Genomic DNA, 26,281 nt, shown 5'->3' with positions numbered 1-26,281 from the left:
AAACTAGTTTGGCGGTGTTTATTAAGAAGGATGCTTGTTTAAAACTGATAACAAAATTGCTTCTGCAGCAACAAAGACAAGGCAGTGAAAGGCAAAAAAATAAGGGAAAAATGTACTCACAGAAACGTTCAATCTCTGTGGCAATTGAAGCTGCTTACCTGAGCAAACAAGTAAGACATGACAAAGTCATCAAGAATTGGACTTTCCGATCCTCTTGCAACTCCATAACGAAACGCTCTGCTGCTCCCATTGCTATACCAATGTGGAAAATAAAACCTGAAAGATTAAAAAAACAAGTTGGGCATGGTCAAATCGAAGGCTACCAATCAATTCATGCACACAGATTAATCTTGGATCTTCTAAACGTAGAATACTGCATTTGTACTAAAAGGGACTTGTCATCACAAATGCAACCCTGCCATCTTGTAGTACCAAATGTGCTGATGGGTGACCTACAGAGAGAAGCTAAAATAACACCACTTTACACATGTAAAAATGATGGTCGTTTTTTTATTCCAATTTTTATCTGGACATTGGCCACAGTCAGTGTGCAGGGAGACACCCAACTGACCATGAGGAATTGTAACACACAGATGGCAATTAATTTATACATTTCCAGGTAAGGCAGAAAAAAAAGGTTGGGCTGATTTTTTCCATAATAAAGGTAGGACAGAATTCTAAAGAAAATATGCTCCAATCAGTTATCAGGAGAAGTCCCCTTTAACCTCTTCCCACTGAAGTCATTTTGGAAAATATGCCTAAGAGCTCATGCACACTAAATTATATATTTCGCGTTCCGCAAAAAACGGATCTACAAAAAATACGGATGACGTCCATGTGCTTTCTGCATTTTGCGGAACGGAACAGTACTTGTCCATAATGCAGACAAGAATAGGACACGTTAAATTTTTTTTTTTGGGGCGGAACGGAAATACGGACCTATGGAAACTGAATACACAGAGTAACTTCATATTTTTTTTGGTGGACCCATTGAAATGAATGGTTCCGTATACGATCCGCAAAGAAACGGAACAGACAAGGATAGAAATGTTCATGTGCATGAGGCCTAAATAGCATTTTTAAAATCTAACTCACTTTACATGGTAATAACTTTGTAATACTTTTATTTATCCAAGCGATTTTGATACTGTTTTTTCATGACATGTATATTATGTTAATGGTAAATTTTGGTCAATGTATTGCAATTTTCTAAATTTTTATTTAACTTCTTTTAGGACAGATGGTCATACCTCACGAAATAATATTTACCACATGTCCACTCTATGTTGGCATCATTTTTTTAAACATACTTTGCATATGTATCAAATATTTTTTTTTTTTACACAATAAAAGCACACAGAGCTATGGGGACTGGATATTGCGGATGTGCTAGCGGTCATCTAGCAGCCCATGTCCTCAGCTCTATACACAAAATCCCGGTGACAGGTTCCCTTTAAGGTACATAAATCTGTGAGACAGTGACAGGTCTCACGCAGGTTGGAGGCAAGGAAGGGGTGGATAGTGCAGTCCACACCCCTGTTCCACCACAGGTGAGACAAGCTGGATGTAATCAGCCTGGCATAAAGCACCTCCCAGGGTGCCAGCAAGGGGGGAGTGTGTCACCTGTGGACAGAGGCCTGGAGGCTCTGTCAATGTGCTATCAGATGGGCTAGGCTGAGGGACCACAAGGCTGGGAGATACCCTGGAGGTGGGGGACAAAGCAACGCCTGGGAGGGTCACAGGGCTATAGTCAGGCGGACTACTAAGCCCCAATCCCCCACAAGAGACACTGGTCTGGTGGACAGAGGCCTGGAGGCTCTGTCTGGGTGCTATCAGATGGGCTAGGCTGAGGGACCACAAGGCTGGGAGATACCCTGGAGGTGGGGGACAAAGCAACGCCTGGGAGGGTCACAGGGCTATAGTCAGGCGGACTACTAAGCCCCAATCCCCCACAAGAGACACTGGTCTGGTGGACAGAGACCTGGAGGCTCTGTCTGGGTGCTATCAGATGGGCTAGGCTGAGGGACCACAAGGCTGGGAGATACCCTGGAGGTGGGGGACAAAGCGACGCCTGGTAGGGTCGCAGGGCCATAGTCAGGCAGACTACTGAGCTCCAATCCCCCACAAGAAATACTGAATTGGAGACAGTGGGCGTACTGTGCTCTGTACAGCCAGGAGGTTGTGGGACATTGGCTGACAAAGCCGCATGGGTTCACAGGGTGTGAACTGTGACTTAGGCGAGTCAGGAAACTCTGTGTTAGTCAGAGCCTAGCCGGGCAAGTGTTTATTATTTTATGTGGATGTTACATGTGTTTAGGTGAAGCTGCAACTTCATGATGACCTGTATTGGCTGGAGTGTGTAAAATAAAGCACGAGTTGGATATGATATCCGTGTATGGTGAAGTAACCTGTGATAATGACTCCCGGAGAAGAGCTAACGCCCCACATATCGTTGCAATCATCCTGACATACAGAATATGGTTCTCATGTCATTTTTAGCACACAGTGAATGCTATAAAATAAAAAAAATAAAACACAATGGTGTAATATTTTTTTTTTTCCATTTCACCCCACAAATAATTTTTCAATACAAGATATGGTAAATTAATGGTGTCATAAAAAAATAAATAAGCCTTCATAAGGCTGTGTGAACAGAAAAGTAAAAAAGGTATAGACACTTTTAAGACAGGGGGGGAGGAATGAAAATGGGGGTTCTCCGAGACTTTTCTCCAATATTTGATTGTCGGGTTAAACACCAAGGGACCACCATCAATCAGCTGTTTGAGAAGGTGCCAATACTCCTGTGAGTGCCACGGCCTTCTCACAACTTTTCTTAGGCCAGTGACAACACATTCATCAGTCACATGGCCTAGGTGCAGCCAGCCCCATTAAAGTGAATGAGGCCGAGCTGTGATACCAAGCACAGCTACTATAAAATGTACAGCGCTGTGCTTGGTAAGCTACGAGAAAGCAGAGGCGCTCACAGGAGCGCCTGTGCCTTCTATAACAGCAGATCGGCGGGTGTCCTGGGTGTTAGAAACCCAAAGATCAGGTACTGATGAAACCCTTTTTAAGCCCTTTCTGACATGTGCAATCCAGCAGTAGCGGCCATGCTTGCACGCTATAGCAGGCTATAGCGAGCAAAAGCCACATGCACAGCAGCTCCCGTCCGGCCACCTCATGTCTGCGCTGCAGTGGTGGCCATAATGAGCAGTGCATAATACGATGGAACAAAGCCAACAAAGGAGGCATTATGGACAATCACAGTGCATTGTTCTAACTTTGTCTACATGATAAGAGCAGTTTGCTGAAGTGATACATAGCCTTTAAAGTGGCACTGAACCTTCAGTAAGCTTTTAATATGTTGTACAGACAACAAAAGTTTAGATTGGTGGGGTCGATCTCTGAGACCCTCACTGATCTCTAGAACAAAGGCGCTCTCTCTCCTCGCGGCACGAGACGGGCCTATAGACTTTTGGTTGAGTCTGTCTCGCCTCCAGAGAGAACATGCGTTTTGGTGTCCGCCTCCAGAGCGGAATGGAGACTGATCGGAGGCAAACTGGTGCATTCTGAACGGATCCTTATCCATTCAGAATGCATTGGGGCTGAACTGATCCGTTTTGGGCCGCTTGTGAAAGTTCTGAAACGGATCTCACAAGCGGACCCAGAAACGCCAGTGTGAAAGTAGCCCAAAAAAATAAAACACGTTCCGAATATATTTACTTATGGCCAAAAAATCCTTAATAGTCACTTTTTCTACATTGTTTCAAAATTCTGCATTTGTTTAGGTGCACTACATCAGAAACATAGAAGATCATACAGCTTGAAGTACATGTCGCTGGGGACACTGGACACATAGGAGGTAAAGAAGCATATGATTTGGACAATTATGCATTACTTGTGTTCAGCAATATGCAGTTAAAAATTTGCTGCCAAATCCGGAAAACAGAGTTTTCCTTCGAAACAAACAATATAAGCAATGTAGCAACTTCATTGTGGACTAAAGATCCTTATTAAAGGGAGTCTGTCACCACATTTTAGCATGTTAGACCGTTAAAATAGGGTTATGTGATCCACCCAGAACATAAAAACGGTACCTTTGTTGTAGAAAACTGACTTTTCTTTTTGCCGAAAATGAACTTATAAGATTATGTTCTGAGCCCTCTCAAGTGCCCAGGGCGGTCTCTCAATCCTCGGAGCACCAGGCAGCACCTCCTAAACGGCTCATAACCCCGCCCTCCGTGCGCCTCTGCCCGCCCGTTTACTCCCCTCCCCTGTCCTTTTCCACTGCTGCTGTGCGGTCCAAATCGTAGCGGGCGCATGCGCAGTAGGTATTGCGATGCCCTGCCAGGAGCGGGCATCGCATTGCGCATGCGCCCGCTACGATTTGGACCACACAGCCACAGTGGAAAAGGACAGGGGAGGGGAGTAAACGGGCGGGCTGAGGCGCACGGAGGGCGGGGTTATGAGCCGTTTTGGAGGTGCTGCCTGGGGCTCTGAGGATTGAGAGACCGCCCTGGGCACTTGAGAGGGCTCAGAACATAATCTTATAAGTTCATTTTCGGCAAAAAGAAAAGTCAGTTTTCTACAACAAAGGTACCGTTTTTATGTTCTGGGTGGATCACATAACCCTTTTTTAACGGTCTAACATGCTAAAATGTGGTGACAGACTCCCTTTAAGAGTTTCATGAAAGAAAACTAGAGCTGGTTCTGTAGGTGCAGGAGGGAAGAGAGGCCGACATTCCTGACTTGCATTGGTACACATTAGCACAGGAGACCTGGTAGAGAAGCGCTTGTTCTGTGCCGCTCACTGGATCCAGCTGACCCCTCTACTAACAAGTCTGAACAAGGTTCCTTTATTCTCAGCACAGCTCTCACATTCATAAACTAAATATGATACCCAGTTATGAACACATCCTCAATGTTCAGCTTGTAAACTGGTCACTGAGAATGCGTAACGCGGTGCGCCTATGTATTTCTTTCCCCACTCCACAGACGTACAGCAAAAATAGCGTGGCACCGATTTGATGGACAAAAGCATTATAACGGTAATACCTTTATTGGCTAGAAAAATAATATTTGCAAACTTTCAGAGCTGTTTGAAGAAAAACTGAACTGAAGACATCCTGAATGGATTTCTCGCCATTCAGAATGCATGGGGATTAAAAAGTTATTTTCCGGTATAGAGCCCCTACGACTGAACTCCGTGCCGGAAAAGAAAACCGCTAGTGTGAAAGTACCCTAAGAGGAATAAAAAGAGGAAAGGCAAAACACAGAGAAAAGATGCTTCAGAATGGTAAACTCATGAAAAATACAAGTATTTACTAAAGAATATAGTTATTATTCAATTTTTAGATGGTCCTAATCTGTGACATTAGAATCGTGATAAAAACAAACATTGTAACAGAAGTAAAGAGGAAATATTTTCATTTACTCACATAAAACCACATTTCTGGGTGGGGTAACACTTAATAGCTAGAGGTGTTATGAAATTTTAAAAAGGAAGGTGACTGCAAAGTTCAACTTCCTCTAAGGGCAGATTTTTTTCTCAATTTCAAAACCACCAGAAATACCCTGAATATCAGTGTTCTGCACGTCAAAGACAGAACAATGATATACATCTTTTATTCTTGCTGTTTTCAGTTTCCAAACTGTGTATATTGTTTATCAGTGTACGTGTAACAGACAGTGGGTGTGGACTATCATGAGGGCATTGTCCTGGCAGTCCCCTGTAACCCCAATACATTGATCTGGTCATCGCTACGGGGGAACCACCAGGCCGTGAGCTCTTGCATTGGTCTCTGTGTAGTTGACGGCCAAAGAAGCCAGAGACACTGGTGCGGAACACCAAGGAATCAGGCTATAGTTGTAGTCAGGAAACATGCAGAGGTCAGGGCAGGCAGAATATGTGCAAATACAATCCAGAGGTCAGGGAAGGCGGATCAGGGTCAACACAGTGAACAGACACAGGTCAAGTCAGGCAGTAGAGCATCAAACTCCAAGAGATAGGCAAAAATCGGTACAAAGGCAAACAAACAGATATGGCTCTTTTACACGGTCAAGATGACCACAGGACCTGTAGAGAACTATCGCTAAGGTAATCACTGAAGGAAACAACCAGGTATATATATATATATATATATATATATATATATATATATATATATATATATAAAAACAGCTGATTAGCAATTGGACACAGCCATGCAGCAGCTCACAGAGTGTGGGGAAGATTGATCCTTAGGGCTGTTTCACATGAATCACGTTCCGTGTGTAAGTGTGAGCCTCCACTTTGGACTTGCAGGAGTGCACGGCATTATCATGATTTATAATGCTATGTGTCTCTGCATGGCCTTTTTTCCACAGAATCATAGTGACATAAAGCTGTCAGTATGATTCTGTAGAAATAAGGTCAAGCAGATACACATAGCATTATAAATCATGATAATGCCGTGCACTCCTGCAAGTCCAGAGCAGAGGATCACACTCCCAAACGGAGCGCGATTCCCGCAATGGACTCGCTCGTGTGAAACAGCCCTTACAGTGTAGCAGATTGAGGTTCAAATAATACAAGTCCTAATACACACAGGACACTCTGGCCTGCTGCCAGAGTGCTGGAATTACAAAGATAAATGGTGGGTGGAGCGGCACCCGTGCCCGACCAGGTAAGCTAGACAGCAGTGGAAATGGGCCGCCAGTGTAACAGCTTATACTAAGCGCTTTCAGAGATAAAACTTTGTCATGTCATCTGCATCTTAAACCCTTGTCAACCTCTTGTTGACTGTATATGTCCAGGTGGTCAGCACATATATTTGCATTGATCACTTGTCACTGTGGTCATGCAACATGCTACAAAGTGGTCCAACAATCAGGAAGAGAACGCAGTTTGAGACCCCACTCTAGTGACTGGTGGAAATCCAGTTAAGGGACCCCACAGTGATCATACTTGCTTTTTGTGTAATAACCCCTTTAAAACCACTCATGCGCTTAAGGGCCATTTACACAGGCCAATTACCATCACAATCTGCTTGGTTCAAGTAATCGTGGCTAATCTGCAGCATCAGGTACAACCTTGTGCATGGATTAACTGATGTGGCTGGATAAACACTGAGGGGTCACTTTGTTCTTAGGATAAGCGGGGGGAACCATCCATCAAACACTGATGGCTTATCGTAACTCCCTGCATTATACTTTACATTCTCCACACTAGCAGAAGAAGCAAGAATAATTTTGGATCCACTAGGGTTAAAGAGAGAATGTGAACAGACTTTCTTGTAATTAGGATGCATGTGTATATGTAGCATCACATTTACTGTCCTAGTATTTGGCTCATTACATTCCTTAACCTTTTTACCATTTCATTAGTAAAACATATATGTGTATATATATATATATTCCATGTTTCTTTCCACAGACTAAGAGCTCATTTACACGACAGTGGTTTGGTTCCGCATCAGAGACGTAATTTTAGAGGCTCAGGTGCGGACCCATTCACTTCAACGGGCAGCAAAAGAGGCAGATAGCTGTTCCGTGGCCCCGCAAAAAGCCGGAATTAGACTTACCGGTAATTCAGTTTCCACAAAATCACTACGACGGCCCACAAAGAAGCCCCGGCCCTTTCAGCCTGGGAAGAAGACATGGCTCTAGTCGAATAGGCTTTTAGGTTGGAGGGGCAGGGAAGGCCCTGGATCACATAAAGGGAGATGGTGTCCCTAATCCATCGAGCCAGAGAGGCCCTGTAGGATTTCAAACCTTTACTCTTACCTGAGAAAAGGACTAAAAGGTTATCGGATTTCCGGAAATTTTTCGTAACCTCGAGATACCTTAAAACTGAACGCCTAACATCTAGGGAATGAAAGGTGGATTCTTTACGGTTAGAGGAATTGTTACAGAAGGAAGGTAAGATTATGTCCTGGTTACGATGGAAATCGGATACGATTTTAGGGAGAAAACCTGAGTCTAATCTGAGTATGATTCTATCATCAGTAATACGGAGATATGGTTTCCGTATGGACAAGGCTTGTATCTCGCCTAGCCTCCTTGCGGATGTAAAAGCTATAAGGAAAACGGTCTTTAGAGATAGGTGTTTAATAGAACAATCGAGTATAGGCTCGAAAGGGACGAGTGTCAGGCCTGTGAGTACAACATTTAGGTCCTAAGTAAGGATACGAGACTTTAGAGAAGGACAGAGGCGTGAGGCAGCTTTCATGAATCTTCTAACCCAGTGGTGGTTAGCTAGGTCTCAGTCGAAGAAGCAAGCCAGGGCTGAGATCTGTACTTTAAGAGTGGAAGGTCTAAGACCTAGTTCAAGACCTTGCTGGAGAAACTCTAAGATTTTTTGAATATTAGGAGGTTCAGAATTAGGGACTGGACTCCAGAGCCAGGAACAAAACCTTTTCCAAATTTTTAAGTAGATAGAATAGGTGACCTTCTTTCTACTCGCCTTCAGATAGATATTACTCGATCGGAGAGATTTCAGCATCTGGACCTCAGGATCCAGGCTGTCAATTTTAGGACGTTCGGGTTGTGGTGTAGGATTGGTCCCTGATGAAGGAGATCCCTCCTGGATGGAAGAGGCCACGGGCTTTCTACCGAGAGTTTTTTTTAGAGAAGGAAACCAACTTCTCTTCGGCCAGTAAGGGGCTATTAGGATCAGAGTTGTATCTTCTCGGCTGAGCTTCTGGATTATTTGGGGAATTCAAGGCAGTGGAGGAAATGTGTAGCAAAGGTTCCAATTCCACTGTATCGTGAACGCATCCAACGCCCAAGGATTGTCCCGTGGACTTAGGGAGCAGAATGTTGGTATGAATTTGATTTATTTGTTAGGGCTCTAAACATCAATGAACTGGGGCTCTCTTTCACTTCGGAATATCATCCAGACTCCCTAACGTTCCTTGATGTCAGAGTCACTAAAACTGGAGGCGGTCTTGTCACCTCCACCTTCAGGAAGGCCACTGCCACTAACAGTCTACTGCACTGGGATAGCCATCACCCATCAAGTTTAAAGAAGGGTATACCCCGTGGCCAGTACTTACATATGAAGAGGAATTGTTCAGACCAAGAAGGTTTTCACCACGAATCCAGGAAATTACAAAAGAGGTTCACAATGAGAGGTTACCCACAGCACGTCCTTAGGGAGGCGTTTCAACACGCGTCCACGTGTGAGCGCAACACTCTTTTGGTCCCAAGAGAGTCAAAAGGAGAAAACGATGAGGTCATTAGAATTATTTCGACCTTTGATACTAGGAGCCAGGAAGTGAGGGATATTATCAGTAAATACTGGCCCATCCTCTTGATGGACCCTGACGTGTCAGACAGACTATCCTCCCGACCAAGTATTTCGTTTAGACGTGGTAGATGTCTTCGCGACCGGCTTGTTCATAGCCATTATTCAGGACCTGCACCGAAAGGAACCTGGCTTGATCGAAAGCCACTGGTTACTTTTCGGTGTGGATCCTGCCTGGCCTGTCGCAATATTAGAAATTCTAAGCATAATACTTGCTCGGTTACGGGTAAAATCTATGACGTCCGTGATTTCATCAACTGCCGGAGCAAGGGGGTGGTCTACCTGGCCCAGTGCACTTGTCCAAGAGACTACGTGGGCAAAACGTTCAGGGAGTTCCGGAGGCGTATCCTTGAACATATAAACGATATTAAGAACAAAAAGGATACCCCTCTAGCCAATCATATGTGGGAACACCACAATGGGGACCCCCGACTTATCAATTTCTCTGCACTGGAATTGATTAGACCCTCCCCCAGGAGGAGCGACTGGGACCGCAGGATCCTCCAGAAAGAGACTGAGTGGATCTTGCGGCTCCGGTCGCAGTCACCAGGGGGTTTGAACAAACAACTTACGTTCTCATGCTTTCTGTAATTGACCGGGCGTTCCTGTCTATGGGGGTCATCCCCAATCCATTTTCGTCCTTATATGACAGAAATTGCTATCGACACAAGAAGTGTCAATATCTTTATCTTAGGGCTTTCCTTTATCAGGTATGCCCACACATGAAAGATTTTTCCTTTATCAGTTTCACACAGCATTATTTACTGATATGCCATTAACCCTGTTCTGTATTAACTAGTACGGTCCCTGTCCATTTCTGGCTGTCTCTAGCACACCCAATTTCTCCGATCTGTCGTCCGAGTGGCTCATTTATACTTCATATACGACTTGTACCTAAAATCATGATTCTATCCTAATAATATAAATTCCTCACCCTTGCTATCAGTAATCACAGGTGGAGGGGGTACTTGTACGCCAAAGTCCATCCATCACATTCAGGTTGAGATTGACGACTGAGTATGGGTAGCCACTCCGTATTTTTGGATTTATGGATTTCCATTAATTAACCTGGCTATGTCAGTCATTAAAGCACTGGTATCTCTTTATATATACATTTTGTACATCCCTGGCTGTTTGACCAAGATAGCCATATTTATACTGACTTGCCGGTGGAACGCATAGCCACACCTACGGGACGCCGCAGTGGAACGCAGTTGCTCACATGATCCAGCCTCTGCCGCCGACGGATGACGGTTTGGACCATTTCTGGCATGGTGGAACGCACTGCCATTTTGGATTTCGGCGTGCGTTCCACCCTTTATAACACGGGTGGCTTGGATTGGTCCTTGGTGGAACGCACGGCCATCTTGAATGTCGGCGTGCGTTCCACCTGGAATCGATGAGGAGCAATCCATGCCAGAAGTGGCTGCCTAGTATGTTTAAAGGGTGCTTTAACATCTGACACTGCCCCCCTCATGGTGGGAGTTATCTAGTTATCTAGCCTATGTCGTTTCTTACCCTAATACATGCTGGGTATACTGAGGTCAGGTGACCCATTCCTGACCGATTGATTGGATGGAAGCCCCTTTCTAGGGTTTAAATAGTAATGGCATCAGTTTACAAATTGGAGCCTCATTTTAGTGCCCCCTGGAGCACCCCAAGCCGCAGTCCGCTGTTCAGAAGGGATACACACTATCGGATGAGTATAGTACTGTTTATCTTTGTATACATTGGTACATGCATTATCTTTGCAAGCTCAGTCTATATAGTACTGTTTTCCCTCACCTGCATTATCGTTGTTAAACTCCCTTTATGTCTGACAGCTGAGTACCGTCTTGGGGGTGCTCCAGTATTTTGGTTTAGTTTGTGTTCTATTTTTGATTGTCAATATGTACTCGCTGTGTAGGGGCAGCGTTTGATTTGGTTGTTCACTGGTTGTCTCCTGACAAACCTTATTCAAAAGGGGAAACGCGTTGATACGAGGACCACTCACTTAGACAATCAATATATATTTTGGATTATATTGAATGACCCAGGCATCCATAAGGGTCCATATTTGTTGTAAGGGTGCTTTAAGGACAGATGGGTTAGGCACGGGGACAGAGTGCTCCTACCATCTGGGTGCATCTCTGGGCAGAGAATAGGTCAGGGATACCCTAGGGATATACTAGGGACCCCTATGGCCTTGCCCCCTGTCCATCACCGTTAAACATCATCTGGTCCTGACTAACTCCCTTACTGTTTGTCTGTCTGTATGTATTTTAGTCCCCATGTGAGGGGCTCATTGAGACTTTTTAGTATATATACACATTAAAAGTTATGTTTTAGGTAGTTTGCTTCAGTGATAGTGTTTTTTCCTCACAACTACCAGTTACGTATTTTCACCGCCGATAATAAACCAGAATGTTGGTACCTTCGCATTTTTGCTTGAGGCGAACAGATCTATTTGAGTGGTGCCCCATCTGTCTATTCAGAGACCATTCGATGTGGTCTATTAGTTTCCGACTGAGGTAGTCTGCCTTTATGTTCAGAGCCCCCTTCAGGTGAATCGCAGAGATGGATTTTACATAGAACTCTGCCTAATTGAATTTTTTTTCTGATATGTACATCAGTTTCCCTGATTTTGTTCCACCTTGATGAAAAAGGTATGCTACTGTAGTCGTGTTGTCGGAAATGACTTTTACTTGTAGGCCCTGGAGGAGATCTTCCTCTGCCCTTAATGACTCCCAAACCGCCTTCAGCTCTCTGAAGTTGGAGGATAGAGAACGAGTTGTTGGCGGCCAGGTACCCTGAAAGTAATGATCTCCCACCTTCGCTCCCCATCCTTTTCCGCTTGTGTCCATTAGGATCTGAATGTAAGGAGCTTTCTCCCAGGGAACTCCCAAGGAGAGGTTGTTCGAGTTCGTCTGCCAGTCTAGGGAGGTCTTTACTAATAGAGGGATGGACACCCTGTGATTCAACAAGCTCTGCTGCCTGTTCCAGACTTTCAGAATCCAGGCTTGGAGGGTCCGGAAGTGCGACTGACTCCAGGGTACCGAGGGTATGCAAGACGAGAGAAGACCTAGAAGGCTCATGGCTTCTCTTATGGGGCAGGACCTTCTGCTCTTAAACTGTTGGATCTATAAATGAAGGTTCCTGATTTTGTCCAATGGGAGGAATATACGTTAAACCTGGAATCTAGAATGACCCCCAGAAACTGAATCGCACTGGATGGGTGAAGATTCAATTTTTGCAGGTTTATTAACCAACCCAGATTCCGTATGAACGATAGGAAGGTGTCTAGATCCGCTTTGAGCTGACTTTTGCAGTCTCCAATTATGAGGAAGCCGTCCAAGTACGGTACGACCACCAAGCCTCTGTGCCTCAGGGAAGCCACCATCTCGACAACGAGCTTCGTGAAGACTCTGGGAGAAGATGATATTCCAAAAGGGAAGAGCTGTAAATTGGAAGTAAAAGATTGAGCCTTTGCGATCTCGAATTGCGAATCTCAGAAATTTCTGGGAATTTGGATGGATCGGGACGTGATAGTAAGCGTCCCTTAGGTCTACTGTACACATCAGAGCGTTTCTTCCTATTAGCGGTATCAGAGATTTTAGGGATTCCATCCTGAATTTCGGATAGACTATGAATTTGTTTAGGGTTTTTAAGTTTATGATGGTGCGAAATGAGCCTCCCTTCTTTTGCACTAAGAAGAGGTTTTTTATAGAACCCCCTGCCCTAGCTGAGACAATGGGAGACTTGGGTTACTACGCCCATTTCTAGAAGACTCTGGACTCCTAGCAGGATTCTCTTGTGTACCAAGGACGAGCCAGGACTGGTGACAATGAAACAGTTTGGGGGAGATGAAGAAAATTCTATTTGGTAGCCGGACCTTATGATCTCCCGGGCCCAAGGGTTCAGGGTGATGGATACCCACGGGGCTACAAAATTCTTCAATCTCCCCCCGACTCTGGCGTCATTGTCTGTCACTAGATTTATTCTGGGAGGAGGGGAGGGGAGTACCTCTTCCCTTGCCTCCTTTGGTGTAGCACCAGCGACCCGACTTCCCTTTATCTCTGTAGGGCCTACCCTGACTAGCGGAGGCACGAAAGGGATATTTTCTTTTATAGGATTGTTCTTTGGGGAAACCCTTCTTTTTATAGGCCGCCTTTTCTAAAATGCGGTCTAACACAGAGCCAAAGACATACTCCCTCGAGAAGGGGATGGAGCACAACTTCAACTTTGAGGTCTTATCCCGAGACCAGCACTTCATCCACAAGGCCCTGCGGACCGCATTGGATAGGCCGGCATCCTTGGCGGCGAATTTTACAGATTCCGCCGAAGCGTCTGCCATAAATGCAGTGGCAGACTTTAGCAGGGGGAGGGAATTTAAGATTTCCTCCCTAGGGGTCTTGTCTCGGACATGAGCCTCCAATTCATTTAACCACAAACTCATTGCCCTCGCCACCGAGGTAGCAGCAATATTGGACTTTAGATTATACATTGCGGCCTCCCAGGTTTTTTTTCAATAAGCTGTCCGCCTTCCTATCTATGGGGTCGAGTAACTGGGAGGCTTCCTCAAAGGCAGGGCCGGCGCTTCCATAGAGGCAAGGGGGGCAATTGCCCCCGGGCCCCCAAGTCCTTAGGGGTCCCCCGCGCCGGCCCGCAACTAACTATAGGCAGGGACAGCGTTGGCGCTTCCATAGAGGCGGGGGCGGGGGGGGCTCTCTCCCTCCCCTCGTGCTGCTGCTGTCGCCTCCGCCAATAAGAAGAGACATGGGAGGAGGAGGGGAGGGGCTGTGGCCACTGCGCCACCAATGATGAAAACTGACCTGTAATACAAATACAGGAGTCGGGTGCCGGAATCAAATAGCCGGCACCCGACTTCTATGACAGGGAGCGGCACCTTAGGGGTTAACTGCCGCTGATCGCAGCCCCCTATCATAGAGGTCGGGTGCCGGCTATTTCACTCCGGCACCCACTTCCTGCATTTGTATTAACATTGGTGGCGCAGTGCGCCCCCCCCCCCCCAGTATAATATACATTGAGTGGGCCCCCCCCAGTATAATAAACATTGAGTGAGGCCCCCCCCCCCCCCAGTATAATAAACATTAGTGGTGCAGTGGGCAGTGCCAATGAGGGTTAAAAAAATAAATAAAAAATTAACTCACCTCCACCAATTGATCGCGCAGCTGCCGGTCTCCTGTTCTTGCTTCAGGACCTGTGGTGACGTCACTGAGCTAATCACATGGTCCATTACCATGGTGATGGATCATATGATGGATCATATGATGTACCATGTGATGACCACAGTGATGTCACCACAGGTCCTTTGACAGGTCCTAAAGAAAGAACAGGAGACCAGCAGCTGCACGATCAATTGGTGGAGGTGAGTTAATTTTTTATTTATTTTTTTAACCCTCATTGGCACTGCCCACTGTGCCACCAATGTATATTATACTGGGGGGGGGGGGGGCACTCAATGTTTATTATACTGGGGGGGGCACTCAATGTTTATTATACTGGGGGGGCACTCAATGTTTATTATACTGGGGGGGCACTCAATGTTTATTATACTGGGGGGGCACTCAATGTTTATTATACTGGGGGGGCACTCAATGTTTATTATACTGGGGGGGCACTCAATGTTTATTATACTGGGGGGCACTCAATGTTTATTATACTGGGGGGCACTCAATGTTTATTATACTGGGGGGCACTCAATGTTTATTATACTGGGGGGCACTCAATGTTTATTATACTGGGGGGGCACTCAATGTTTATTATACTGGGGGGGCACTCAATGTTTATTATACTGGGGGGCACTCAATGTTTATTATACTGGGGGGCACTCAATGTTTATTATACTGGGGGGGGCACTCAATGTTTATTATACTGGGGGGGGCACTCAATGTTTATTATACTGGGGGGGGCACTCAATGTTTATTATACTGGGGGGGACACTCAATGTTTATTATACTGGGGGGCACTCAATGTTTATTATACTGGGGGGGCGCACTCAATGTTTATTATACTGGGGGGGCACTCAATGTTTATTATACTGGGGGGGGCACTCAATGTTTATTATACTGGGGGGGCACTCAATGTTTATTATACTGGGGGGGGCACTCAATGTTTATTATACTGGGGGGGCACTCAATGTTTATTATACTGGGGGGGGCACACTCAATGTTTATTATACTGGGGGGGCGCACTCAATGTTTATTATACTGGGGGGGGCACTCAATGTTTATTATACTGGGGGCGCACTCAATGTTTATTATACTGGGGGGGCACTCAATGTTTATTATACTGGGGGGGCACTCAATGTTTATTATACTGGGGGGGCACTCAATGTTTATTATACTGGGGGGGCACTCAATGTTTATTATACTGGGGGGCGCACTCAATGTTCATTATACTGGGGGGGGCACTCAATGTTTATTATACTGGGGGGGCACTCAATGTTTATTATACTGGGGGGGCACTCAATGTTTATTATACTGGGGGGGCACTCAATGTTTATTATACTGGGGGGGCACTCAATGTTTATTATACTGGGGGGGGCACACTCAATGTTTATTATACTGGGGGGGCGCACTCAATGTTTATTATACTGGGGGGGGCACTCAATGTTTATTATACTGGGGGGGGGCGCACTCAATGTTTATTATACTGGGGGGGGGGCGCACTCAATGTTTATTATACTGGGGGGGCACTCAATGTTTATTATACTGGGGGGGCACTCAATGTTTATTATACTGGGGGGCGCACTCAATGTTTATTATACTGGGGGGCACTCAATGTTTATTATACTGGGGGGGCACTCAATGTTTATTATACTGGGGGGGCACTCAATGTTTATTATACTGGGGGGCACTCAATGTTTATTATACTGGGGGGGGGGCACTCAATGTTTATTATACTGGGGGGGGGTGCGCACTCAATGTTTATTATACTGGGGGGGGCGCACTCAATGTTTATTATACTGGGGGGCGCACTCAATGTTTATTATACTGGGGGGGCGCACTCAATGTTTATTATACTGGGGGGGGCGCACTCAATGTTTATTATACTGGGGGGCGCACTCAATGTTTATTATACTGGGGGGCACTCAATGTTTATTATACTGGGGGGGCACTCAATGTTTATTATACTGGGGGGGCACTCAATGTTTATTATACTGGGGGGGCACTCAATGTTTATTATACTGGGGGGGGGCACACTCAATGTTTATTATACTGGGGGGCGCACTCAATGTTTATTATACTGGGGCGCACTCAATGTTTATTATACTGGGGGGGCGCACTCAATGTTTATTATACTGGTGGGGGCGCACTCAATGTTTATTATACTGGGGGGGGGCGCACTCAATGTTTATTATACTGGGAGGGCACTCAATGTTCATTATACTGGGGGGGGGGGGGTGCACTGTGAAAGGGGCCTAACGGTGAATAGGACAAGGGTTCCAGCCCCTAAGGGGGCTAATAGTACTGGCACATGATAGGGGGGCGCCTATGGCTACTGGCACATGTTAATGGGGGGCTGAGGCTACTGGCACATGATTAAGGGGCATCTATGAGGGCACATTTCACTGGCACATTATTGGGGGACATCTATGGGGGGACTTCTTACAATATACCTCTACACTGTGCCACACAATATACAGTATACCGCTACACTGTGCCACACAATATACAGTATACCACTACACTGTGCCACACAATATACAGTATACCTCTACACTGTGCCCCAAAATATACAGTATACCTCTACACTGTGCCCCACAATATACAGTATACCTCTACACTGTGCCCCACAATATACAGTACACCTCTACACTGTGCCCCACAATATACAGTATACCTCTACACTGTGCCCCACAATATACAGTACACCTCTACACTGTGCCCCACAATATACAGTATACCTCTACACTGTGCCCCACAATATACAGTATACCTCTACACTGTGCCACACAATATACAGTATACCTCTACACTGTGCCACACAATATACAGTATACCTCTACACTGTGCCACACAATATACAGTATACCTCTACACTGTGCCCCAAAATATACAGTATACCACTACACTGTGCCACACAATATACAGTATACCTCTACACTGTGCCCCACAATATACAGTATACCTCTACACTGTGCCCCACAATATACAGTATACCGCTACACTGTGCCCCACAATATACAGTATACCGCTACACTGTGCCCCACAATATACAGTATACCTCTACACTGTGCCACACAATATACAGTATACCTCTACACTGTGCCACACAATATACAGTATACCTCTACACTGTGCCCCAAAATATACAGTTTCTTCTGTAAAAATCATCAAGTGTCATGGGGGGGGCCCCCTTATTGTTTTTCGCCCCAGGGCCCCATTTCACCTAGAACCGGCCCTGCTCAAAGGGTAAAGCTGTCTTCTTATTTACTTTTGCGACCTGAACATCGATCTTAGGTATCTCATTAAATATTTTTCACTCGTTAGGATCAAATAGAAGGCGATTTTTAAAGGACTAAGGCACCCCCAAGCGTTTCTCGGGATTAGACCACTCGTCGAGAACCATCTCACGTATATTCTCGTTTATTGGAAAAACGTGGTTTTTTTTAACGCAAAGTCCTCCGAACATTTCATCCTGTAAATTTTTATTCGGTTTCGATACCATAAAAAAGTATTGCGATACTCGATACCATGGGAAAAAATAAAAACAAAAAAAAAAGCCGTGTGCGTTCCACATTTTTTTGGAACGTCCGGCCCATAATCAAACAGTCCCATCCTATTTTTTTGGGGGGGGGGACAAGGCGACAAGAAAAGGAGAAAAAAAAAGGTGAATCGCGCAGTTTTTATTTATTTATTTTCTGTTACGCGTTCACCACATTTTAATAGTTTGGACTTTTTGGATGTGGTGACATGTAATATGTTTATTTATTTATTGTTTATATATTTTATATGTAAAACTGGGAAAGGGGGTGATTTATACTTAATATTTTTGTGGTTTATTTTTTACTTTATTTTTAATAACCATTTCCCACCTTAGGGGCTAGAACCTGGTAACTTTTCATCCCTTGTCCTATTTACCCTAATAGAGCTCTTTTAGGGTGAATAGGACCTCACACTCCCCCTGCTGCCCTGTGCATCGTACACACAGCAGCAGGGAGATTACCATGGCAGCTAGGGCTTCAGCAACGTCCTGGCTGCCATGGTAACCGATCAGAGACCCAGGATTACACTGCTAGGGCCCAAATCAGAAGCTGCCACTGCCACCAATGAAAGGGAAGGGGAAGGGGGCGCGTACTGCGCCAACAATGATTTAATACTGGGGAGGAGGGAGGGCGCACTGCGCTATCAATGATAATTGAGGTTTAATACAGGAGGCTGGGTGCGGGCAGCAGAATCACATAGCCGTCACCCAGCCTCTATGACAGGAAGCTGCGATCAGTGGCAGCTAACCCCCGGGGTTAACTGCCGCAGATCACAGCTTTCTTTCATAGAGGCTGGGCGACTGCTATGCGATTCTGCACCCAGGCTCCTGTATTTGTATTAAACGTTAACGTTCATTGGTGGTGCAGTGCGCCCTTCCCCTCCTCCGCCCCTCTCTCTCTCTCTTCATTGGTGGCAGCAGCACAGGGGAGAGGGAGAGAGTGACTCCTTCTCACCTGTGCTTCTGAGGGAACATGGCACCCACTGATAGCAGTGTGCTCCATGCTCTGTGACACTAGACTGCGCAGTAGCGCATCCTAGTATCAAAAAATTTCAAATCACGGTATCGAGGTCGATACCGGACAAAAGTATCGAATGGGTATCGAAAATTCGATACCCGAAACAAACCTAGCTGCGCATGCGCAGTGCGCCCTCCGTTCATTTCCCCGCTCTGTTCTCATTGTAGGTGCGGGTCCCAGAGGTGGGACCCGCACCTATCAGACAATGGGGGCATATCCGAGCGATATGCCCCCATTGTCTGAGATGGCAAAGCCCCTTTAATATTGTTTTAATTTGGAACTGAATGTGTAGCATTTCCAGTGCATTTACATTTATGATTTTGCACTTTCTTTGCTTTATTATACTCACTGCTATTTTTCTATGTGAGCTCTCAGGAAGTATTGTACTTTATCAGTCGCAGTGGATACATTCTGAGAGCCTCATGCTTCACTTATACATACATTCTGCAGGTCATTAGTGACATGGAACATGGTGTCTATTAATAAGCAGGAGCATACTTCTGTATAAGGGCTCGTGCACATGGCTGGAGTTTGGATCCGCATCCCATCCATCTCCTCCCCGCCAAAAATAAAATAAAACATGTCCTATTCCTGTCCGTTTTGCGATGGCATGGCAGGAGGCTCTAAGCCGGTATTGTAGATTTGCAGACTGCAAAAACGGATACATTCATGTGCAGGAGCCCTAACTGAGCGTTTCTGTATTAATAGTTGTTTTCTCATTATCTTAAAGGGGTTATCTAAGAGTATAAACTGCCCTCCCATAAGCCGCGCCCCCACACTGAATATACTTACCCAGCCTGCCATTGGCTGCCCCCCGACACTGGATGTTTTCATCTGCGCACGGGGAGAAGCTGTAGTGGCGGTGCAGGGACCAGGTGAGGCACAGGGAGCGGGGAGCCGGGTAAGTATATTCAGTGTGGGGGGGCTCAGCATATGGGGGGTATTTTATACTCTCGGATAACCCCTTAGATAGAGATAAGACTTGAGGAAGGTCAGATTGGTTGAAACGTCGTTCTTTGTTACCTGGATATTACCTATATATGCTGGAAGGAATATAAATGTAGCATACCTACTTTTGTTACAGGAAGCGATTTCTAAACCTGGGGCTTTTGTATACTATACTTCTGACTAGGGCTGCACGATATATTGAAAAAATAATCGAATCGCGATAATCGCCAAATGCGATATGGCGATTTGGCAGACCCGAAAATGCTGCGATTATATATGAAGGGGCTCCGCGCACATAACTGGCTTTTTGTGTAAAGTATTTTACTACTGTGTGAAACAAGCTCTCTCCGACTCCTATTGATAAAATAGCCAGCCTCTGTACTCACTATTACGATGAATGCACTGCAGCGAACGGCAGCGAGCGGGCCGGCCAGCGCATGACTGACGTCACTTAGTAACGCTCCTGCTTCCTGAAGTGGGAGGAGCGTTACTAAGTGACGTTAGTCACGCGCCGGCCAGCTCGCTGCAGTGCATTCATAGTGACAGTGAGTACAGACTACAGAGGCTGGCCATTTTATCAATAGGAGAGAGCTTGTTTCACACACTAGTAAAATACTTTACATACGGAGCCAGTTATGTGCGCAGTTTAGGACACATGAGGGGACACATAGGGCCATGAGGGGGACCAGCATAAGATGCTATATGTGTGTCTTCTGCTGGCCCCCCTCATGGCCCTATGTGCACACATCCCCTATAACAGTGCCATCCACAGGTCCCCCATAAGTGTCCTCCACAGATCCCCCACATAACAGCATCCTCCACAGATTCCCCCACATAACAGCGTCCTCCACAGATTCCCCCACATAACAGCGTCCTCCACAGATTCCCCCACATAACAGCGTCCTCCACAGATTCCCCCACATAACAGCGTCCTCCACAGATTCCCCCACATAACAGCGTCCTCCACAGATTCCCCCACATAACAGCGTCCTCCACAGATCCCCCACATAACAGCGTCCTCCACAGATCCCCCACATAACAGCGTCCTCCACAGATCCCCCACATAACAGCGTCCTCCACAGATCCCCCACATAACAGCGTCCTCCACAGATCCCCCACATAACAGCGTCCTCCACAGATCCCCCACATAACAGCGTCCTCCACAGATCCCCCACATAACAGCGTCCTCCACAGATCCCCCACATAACAGCGTCATCCACAGATCCCCCACATAACAGCGTCATCCACAGATCCCCCACATAACAGCGTCATCCACAGATCCCCCACATAACAGCGTCATCCACAGATCCCCCACATAACAGCGTCATCCACAGATCCCCCACATAACAGCGTCATCCACAGATCCCCCACATAACAGTGCGTCATCCACAGATCCCCCATAACTATGTCATACCCAACTGCGTCAGCGGCTTATATGGGAAAATCCAAGCAAATAGACCTCTAGCACAATTCCCTTAAAATATTGCATCGCATATAGTTATCGCAATTTTTAGGGCCCTAATCGCAATCGCACAAAATTCCCATATCGTGCAGCCCTACTTCTGACTATCCATGAATCTATAATTAAGCGGGCTGTTTCATTTTAGAAAGGAATGAGTTGCTTCCCGACCGGATTGTCTACCAACTTCAGGACTTGTTTTATGTACACTGTACTTTTTTCCCTGCAATTCAAGCTTTTGATCAGATACCACCTTGTTAAAGTTGTCCGGGATTGGGGACATTGGTTTAATTGTTTAACAAGGACATAAATATCTCCTACATGACTGTCCTTCCTTTTCCATACTTTTCTGATGCCCCGTATTCATTCCACAAAATTCACAGCCAGAAGTGAGTCTTTTTCTCACATTCAGTGACGTACTGTGTCCCTTCTGCAGAGCTAAGCCGCTTCTTCCGCTTCGCAAGAAGCCCGGAGACATCACCATCAGCCGCAGGCATTATGCAGAGCACTCGGTAGGGTGGTACCTCGGCGGCAACAGATCTAGCTAAGCCACGCCCCTCCGGTCTGTTGACGTCACCGGGCAGAGCGTGTTGTTCACAATGAAGGAGGCAAGGGAACTATGCCAATTAGCATAGTAAAACACCTGCAATACAGGCAAATGGGAAGGCTGGAGATAGAAGCAATACTCGGATCTAATCACGTTTGGGCCAGGAGGAGTTTAGGGGAGTTACTGAGGGGGAGGAAAATGTGCGGCAGGAGGCAGAATATGATTTAAGGGGGGTGGATACATGGAGGACGTGGCGATGTGCGGCAGGAGGCGGAATAACAATGAGGGGGCGGAGATGAGAGTTGTATGAAAGTACGTGATGTCGCACATCGTGCAGAGAGGCAGGAAATTAGACGAAAATAAACAGAGATGTAAACAGTGCGTGGGGGAGCATTGGAGCAGTGTAGAAATAGTGAAAATACCTTAAAACATATGGGGGGACCTAGAATCAGTGAGTACACTTAAAAAAAAAAAAAACTTTGAATCCGGACAACCCCTTTAAGATTGCACCCTTCTTTCTCTTACTCTAAGCTATGTTATAATCCCCATGATGACTCCCCCCCCCCCCCCCCACACACACACACACACACACCATTTCCCCCCTGAAGAAAAGTGCAGTTTCTTCATACAGAAAGTTGTCGTGCATATACAGTCCTGATCAAAAGTTTAAGACCACTTGAAAAATGGCAAAAAAAATCATATTTAGCATGGCTGGATCTTAACAAGGTTCCAAGTAGAGCTTCAACATGCAACAAGAAGAAATGGGAGTGAGACAAAACAATTTTGAACAGGGTCCCCCTCCCATCATTGGTTTCAGTGGGCAGTTCCGATCGGAGTCCCAGCAGTGTAATGCTGGGGCTCCGATCGGTTACCATGGCAGCCAGGACACTACTGAAGTTCTGGCTGTCATGGTATGTTAGTGAGCAGCATTATACTCACGTGCGCCGTGGCCGCCGGGCGCTCCTTCTTCTCATAGGTCTGTGCGGTGCATTGCTAATGCTATAAGCATTAGCAATGCGCCGCACAGACAGAAGAAGGAACGCCCAGCGGCCACGGCGCACGCGAGTATAATGCTGCTCACTAACATACCATGGCAGCCAGGACTTCAGTAGCGTCCTGGCTGCCATGGTAACCGATCGGAGCCCCAGCATTACACTGCTGGGACTCCGATCAGAACTGCCCACTGACACCAATGATGGGAGGGGGACCCTGTGGCCACTGCCACCAATGATTAATACTGGAGGGGGCGCACTGCCCACTGACACCAATGATGGGGGGGAGGGGGACCATGTGGCCACTGCCACCAATGATTAATACTGGGGGGGGGCGCACTTCAGATACCCGAAATGGTGAAAAATGACATATAAAAGTATAACGATTAACGTCTCCTTGTGGCTGCCTGGCTGCCCCCATACAGTGTAACGTCTCCTTGTGGCTGCCACCATACGGTATAATGTCTCCTTGTGGCCCCAAGTGTTTTTTTCTTCTAAATGGGCATTTATCGCGATATATATTGTTATCGCAATAAATTTCTTAATATCGTTATGGTGGGAATATTTCTGATATCGTCCAACCCTAGTCCTAACCAGAATAGGAAACCTGTCACAATTTAGGTCTCTAAACTAACATCATAGCATTATAGCTAATGAGAACAGGCTGTTACGTACAGCGTTTGAGCATGTCAATCACACCTAGGTGTTGACACCGGACTGAGTGATTGGCAGACAGCACACACACACTTGATTTAAAGGGGTTCTCTCATCATGGACAATGGGGGCATATCGCTAGGATATGCCCCCCATTGTCTTATAGGTGCAGTCCCGCCGGGCGCTCCTTCTTCTGTCTGTGCGGCCCATTGCTAATGCTTATAGCATTAGCAATGCGCCGCACAGACCTATGAGAAGAAGGAGCGCCCGGCGGCCACGGCCCATATAATGCTGCTCACTAACATACCATGGCAGCCAGGACTTCAGTAGCGTCCTGGCTGCCGGAGTAACCGATCGGAGCCCCAGCATTACACTGCTGGGACTCCGATCGGAACTGCCCACTGCCACCAATGATGGGGGGACGACACTGTGGCCTCCAATGATTAATACTGGGGATGGGGGGGGGAGGGGGGGCGCACGGCGCACTGCCCCCAATGCAGAGACTGAAGAACATTCCCGGCACCCGACCTCTGAGAGGACGCTGTGATCCGCCCAATTAACCCATCAGGTGCCACAAGTACTCAGCAAATGTCCAGTATAGGTTCATGCTGGGGCGGGCGGCCGCAGATTTAGAAGTGGTCAGCGCACATGACCGCTTCTATGACATCACAAAATACCGCGGTATTTAGGAAACAGCGATATCGCCATATTGCCTTTTTTTCTTAATACTGTGGTATATCGTGATACCGGTATATCGCCCAACCCTAGGTCCCACTGCTTGGACCCGCACCTATATCAAGAACGGAACCCCGCAAGTGAAGGAGGGCGCACTGCGCATGCGCAACCGCCCTCTTTTCATTTTCTATGGGGCTGGCGAAAATAGCCGAGCACTGGCTCGGCTATTTCCTTCGGCACCCTAGAAATGAATTGAAGCGGGGGCCACGCATGCGCGGTATGCTCCCATTCACTTCTTTGGGGAGCCGGCTTGGTGGTGGCCGGACCAGAGTCCTCCAGCCACCACCTTGCGGGGCTCTGTTCTCTATATTAGGTGTGGGTCCCAGCGGTGGGACCCGCACCTATAAGATAATGGGAGCATATCCTAGCAATATTCCCCCATTGTCTATGATGAGACAATCCTTTTAATACATAGTGCAGCAACAGAGCGTTTATATAAGGGCATCTTTAAAAATCTGTTACCGCCTGGTGTAACAGCATGGTGATAGTTAATTAACAGAGAAACATAGCAGACTATTACTGTCTACAAGGAGTGATGGGGAGACAGGGGAAAGAGTGTTTTTATTTTAAAATATGTAGGCCTCCAGCAGTACAAAACCCCTGCTCTTTGTTTGCTCTTTCTAAGCCAATGCAGCAAAGCTGACAAGAGAACAAGAGGCAGCTACTGTGACTGCTCTAGAGACCAGTGTGAAAACTGACATATTTCAATAATGGGTAGCCACATAAAAATGGCATATTAAAAAAGGCCATAGTAGGAGTGTGAGTTATACTATTTTGTGATTACAAATTCCCAGTAAGTATAGTCTGGTATATAGAAACATGCAAATTTTTTTTTAAATCTCAGGTCCTCGTGATACTTCAAATTCAAACAAACGGACAAAAAGCTCACCTTAGTCGAAATTTCACTAGCTGCTTGCTTGTCTCATCCACAATAAATGTATGATTAGGAGGATACCATATTTGGTCAGCCTCATTCATCAAAGCAAACAGGGTATAATATACAGGAGTCACCCCTGGAAACAAGCAAAACAGAACTTTTTAGTAAAAAAAAAAAAAAAAAAAACACACTGTATAAATTCAGGATGATAAATCACATTGACAGAGCAGTTATCTACTTTCCAATATATGGCAGTACAGTGCCGGACTATGGCTGTGACAATTGAAAAATGCAATTTGGGACAGAGGCCAAAATGCCACAGATACTTAAAAGGCCACTAGTGTACATAAATCAATAGAACAGGTGAATAAAACAAATGTATAATATATCTTATCCGAGAAAATGGCATCTTCCACTTATTACCTCTTTAACTGACCCCTCCCAATATATTCTACAAGTCGAAGGGAGGGATTACCAGCTCACTCCTCATCCAATTTCCATACACTTTTATGGGCAGCATGTAATATTATGCTTAATTAAGCTGAAAGTCCATTTCTCTCAGAATGCTAGCTTAGGAGGGGGAGATAAAAGAGAAGTGGAAAATTAGCCACTTTTCTCTGATAAGATATATTACAAAGTTTTATGTATTCACTTGTACTATTGATTTATACAAAAGATCACTTAAAAGGGTTGACCCATGAAAAACATTTGTCAGCTATACACAAGAGAGATGATAAATGCATGATTGCTGGGGGTCTTAACACTGGGACCCGCACAGCCCGGTACAGTTGAGAAAAAAAGGGCCTGTTAATAGGGAGCAAAGGGGAAGATATAGAATGCCTAGAGAAAGTATTCACCCTCTATGTGTTTTTCTTGTTTTTATGCATTACAACCTGGAATTAAAATCGATTTTAATTTAGCTTTCATGTCACGGAACTGACAAAATTGTAAAAATTGTGTTACAAGTTGTCAGATCCATTTTAGCAAAATTAATATGGCACAACTACAAACCTGCCCACCAAAACTCAGTCTGGACAAAGAGGCCATTAAGCAGAC

General features: G+C 45.9%; 1 protein-coding gene across 5 annotated transcripts in view; it reads right to left on the bottom strand.

The window, feature by feature from the left end:
* Positions 1-26,281, bottom strand: part of JAK2 (Janus kinase 2) — a 327,031-nt gene that overhangs the window by 107,216 nt on the left and 193,534 nt on the right. For all 5 annotated transcript variants that reach the window (XM_044272134.1, XM_044272099.1, XM_044272108.1 and 2 more), the window contains exons 3-4: positions 25,238-25,361; positions 159-276 (exon numbers count right to left, since the gene is read on the bottom strand). In XM_044272134.1, the coding sequence (XP_044128069.1) occupies positions 159-276; positions 25,238-25,361 (242 nt within the window). The remainder of the gene's footprint in view (positions 1-158; positions 277-25,237; positions 25,362-26,281) is intronic.

Source organism: Bufo gargarizans, chromosome 1 (assembly GCF_014858855.1).
Source record: "Bufo gargarizans isolate SCDJY-AF-19 chromosome 1, ASM1485885v1, whole genome shotgun sequence".
Lineage (NCBI taxonomy): Eukaryota > Metazoa > Chordata > Amphibia > Anura > Bufonidae > Bufo > Bufo gargarizans.
Note: the sequence above shows the minus strand (reverse complement) of the source record. Positions and strands in the feature narration are given on the sequence as shown.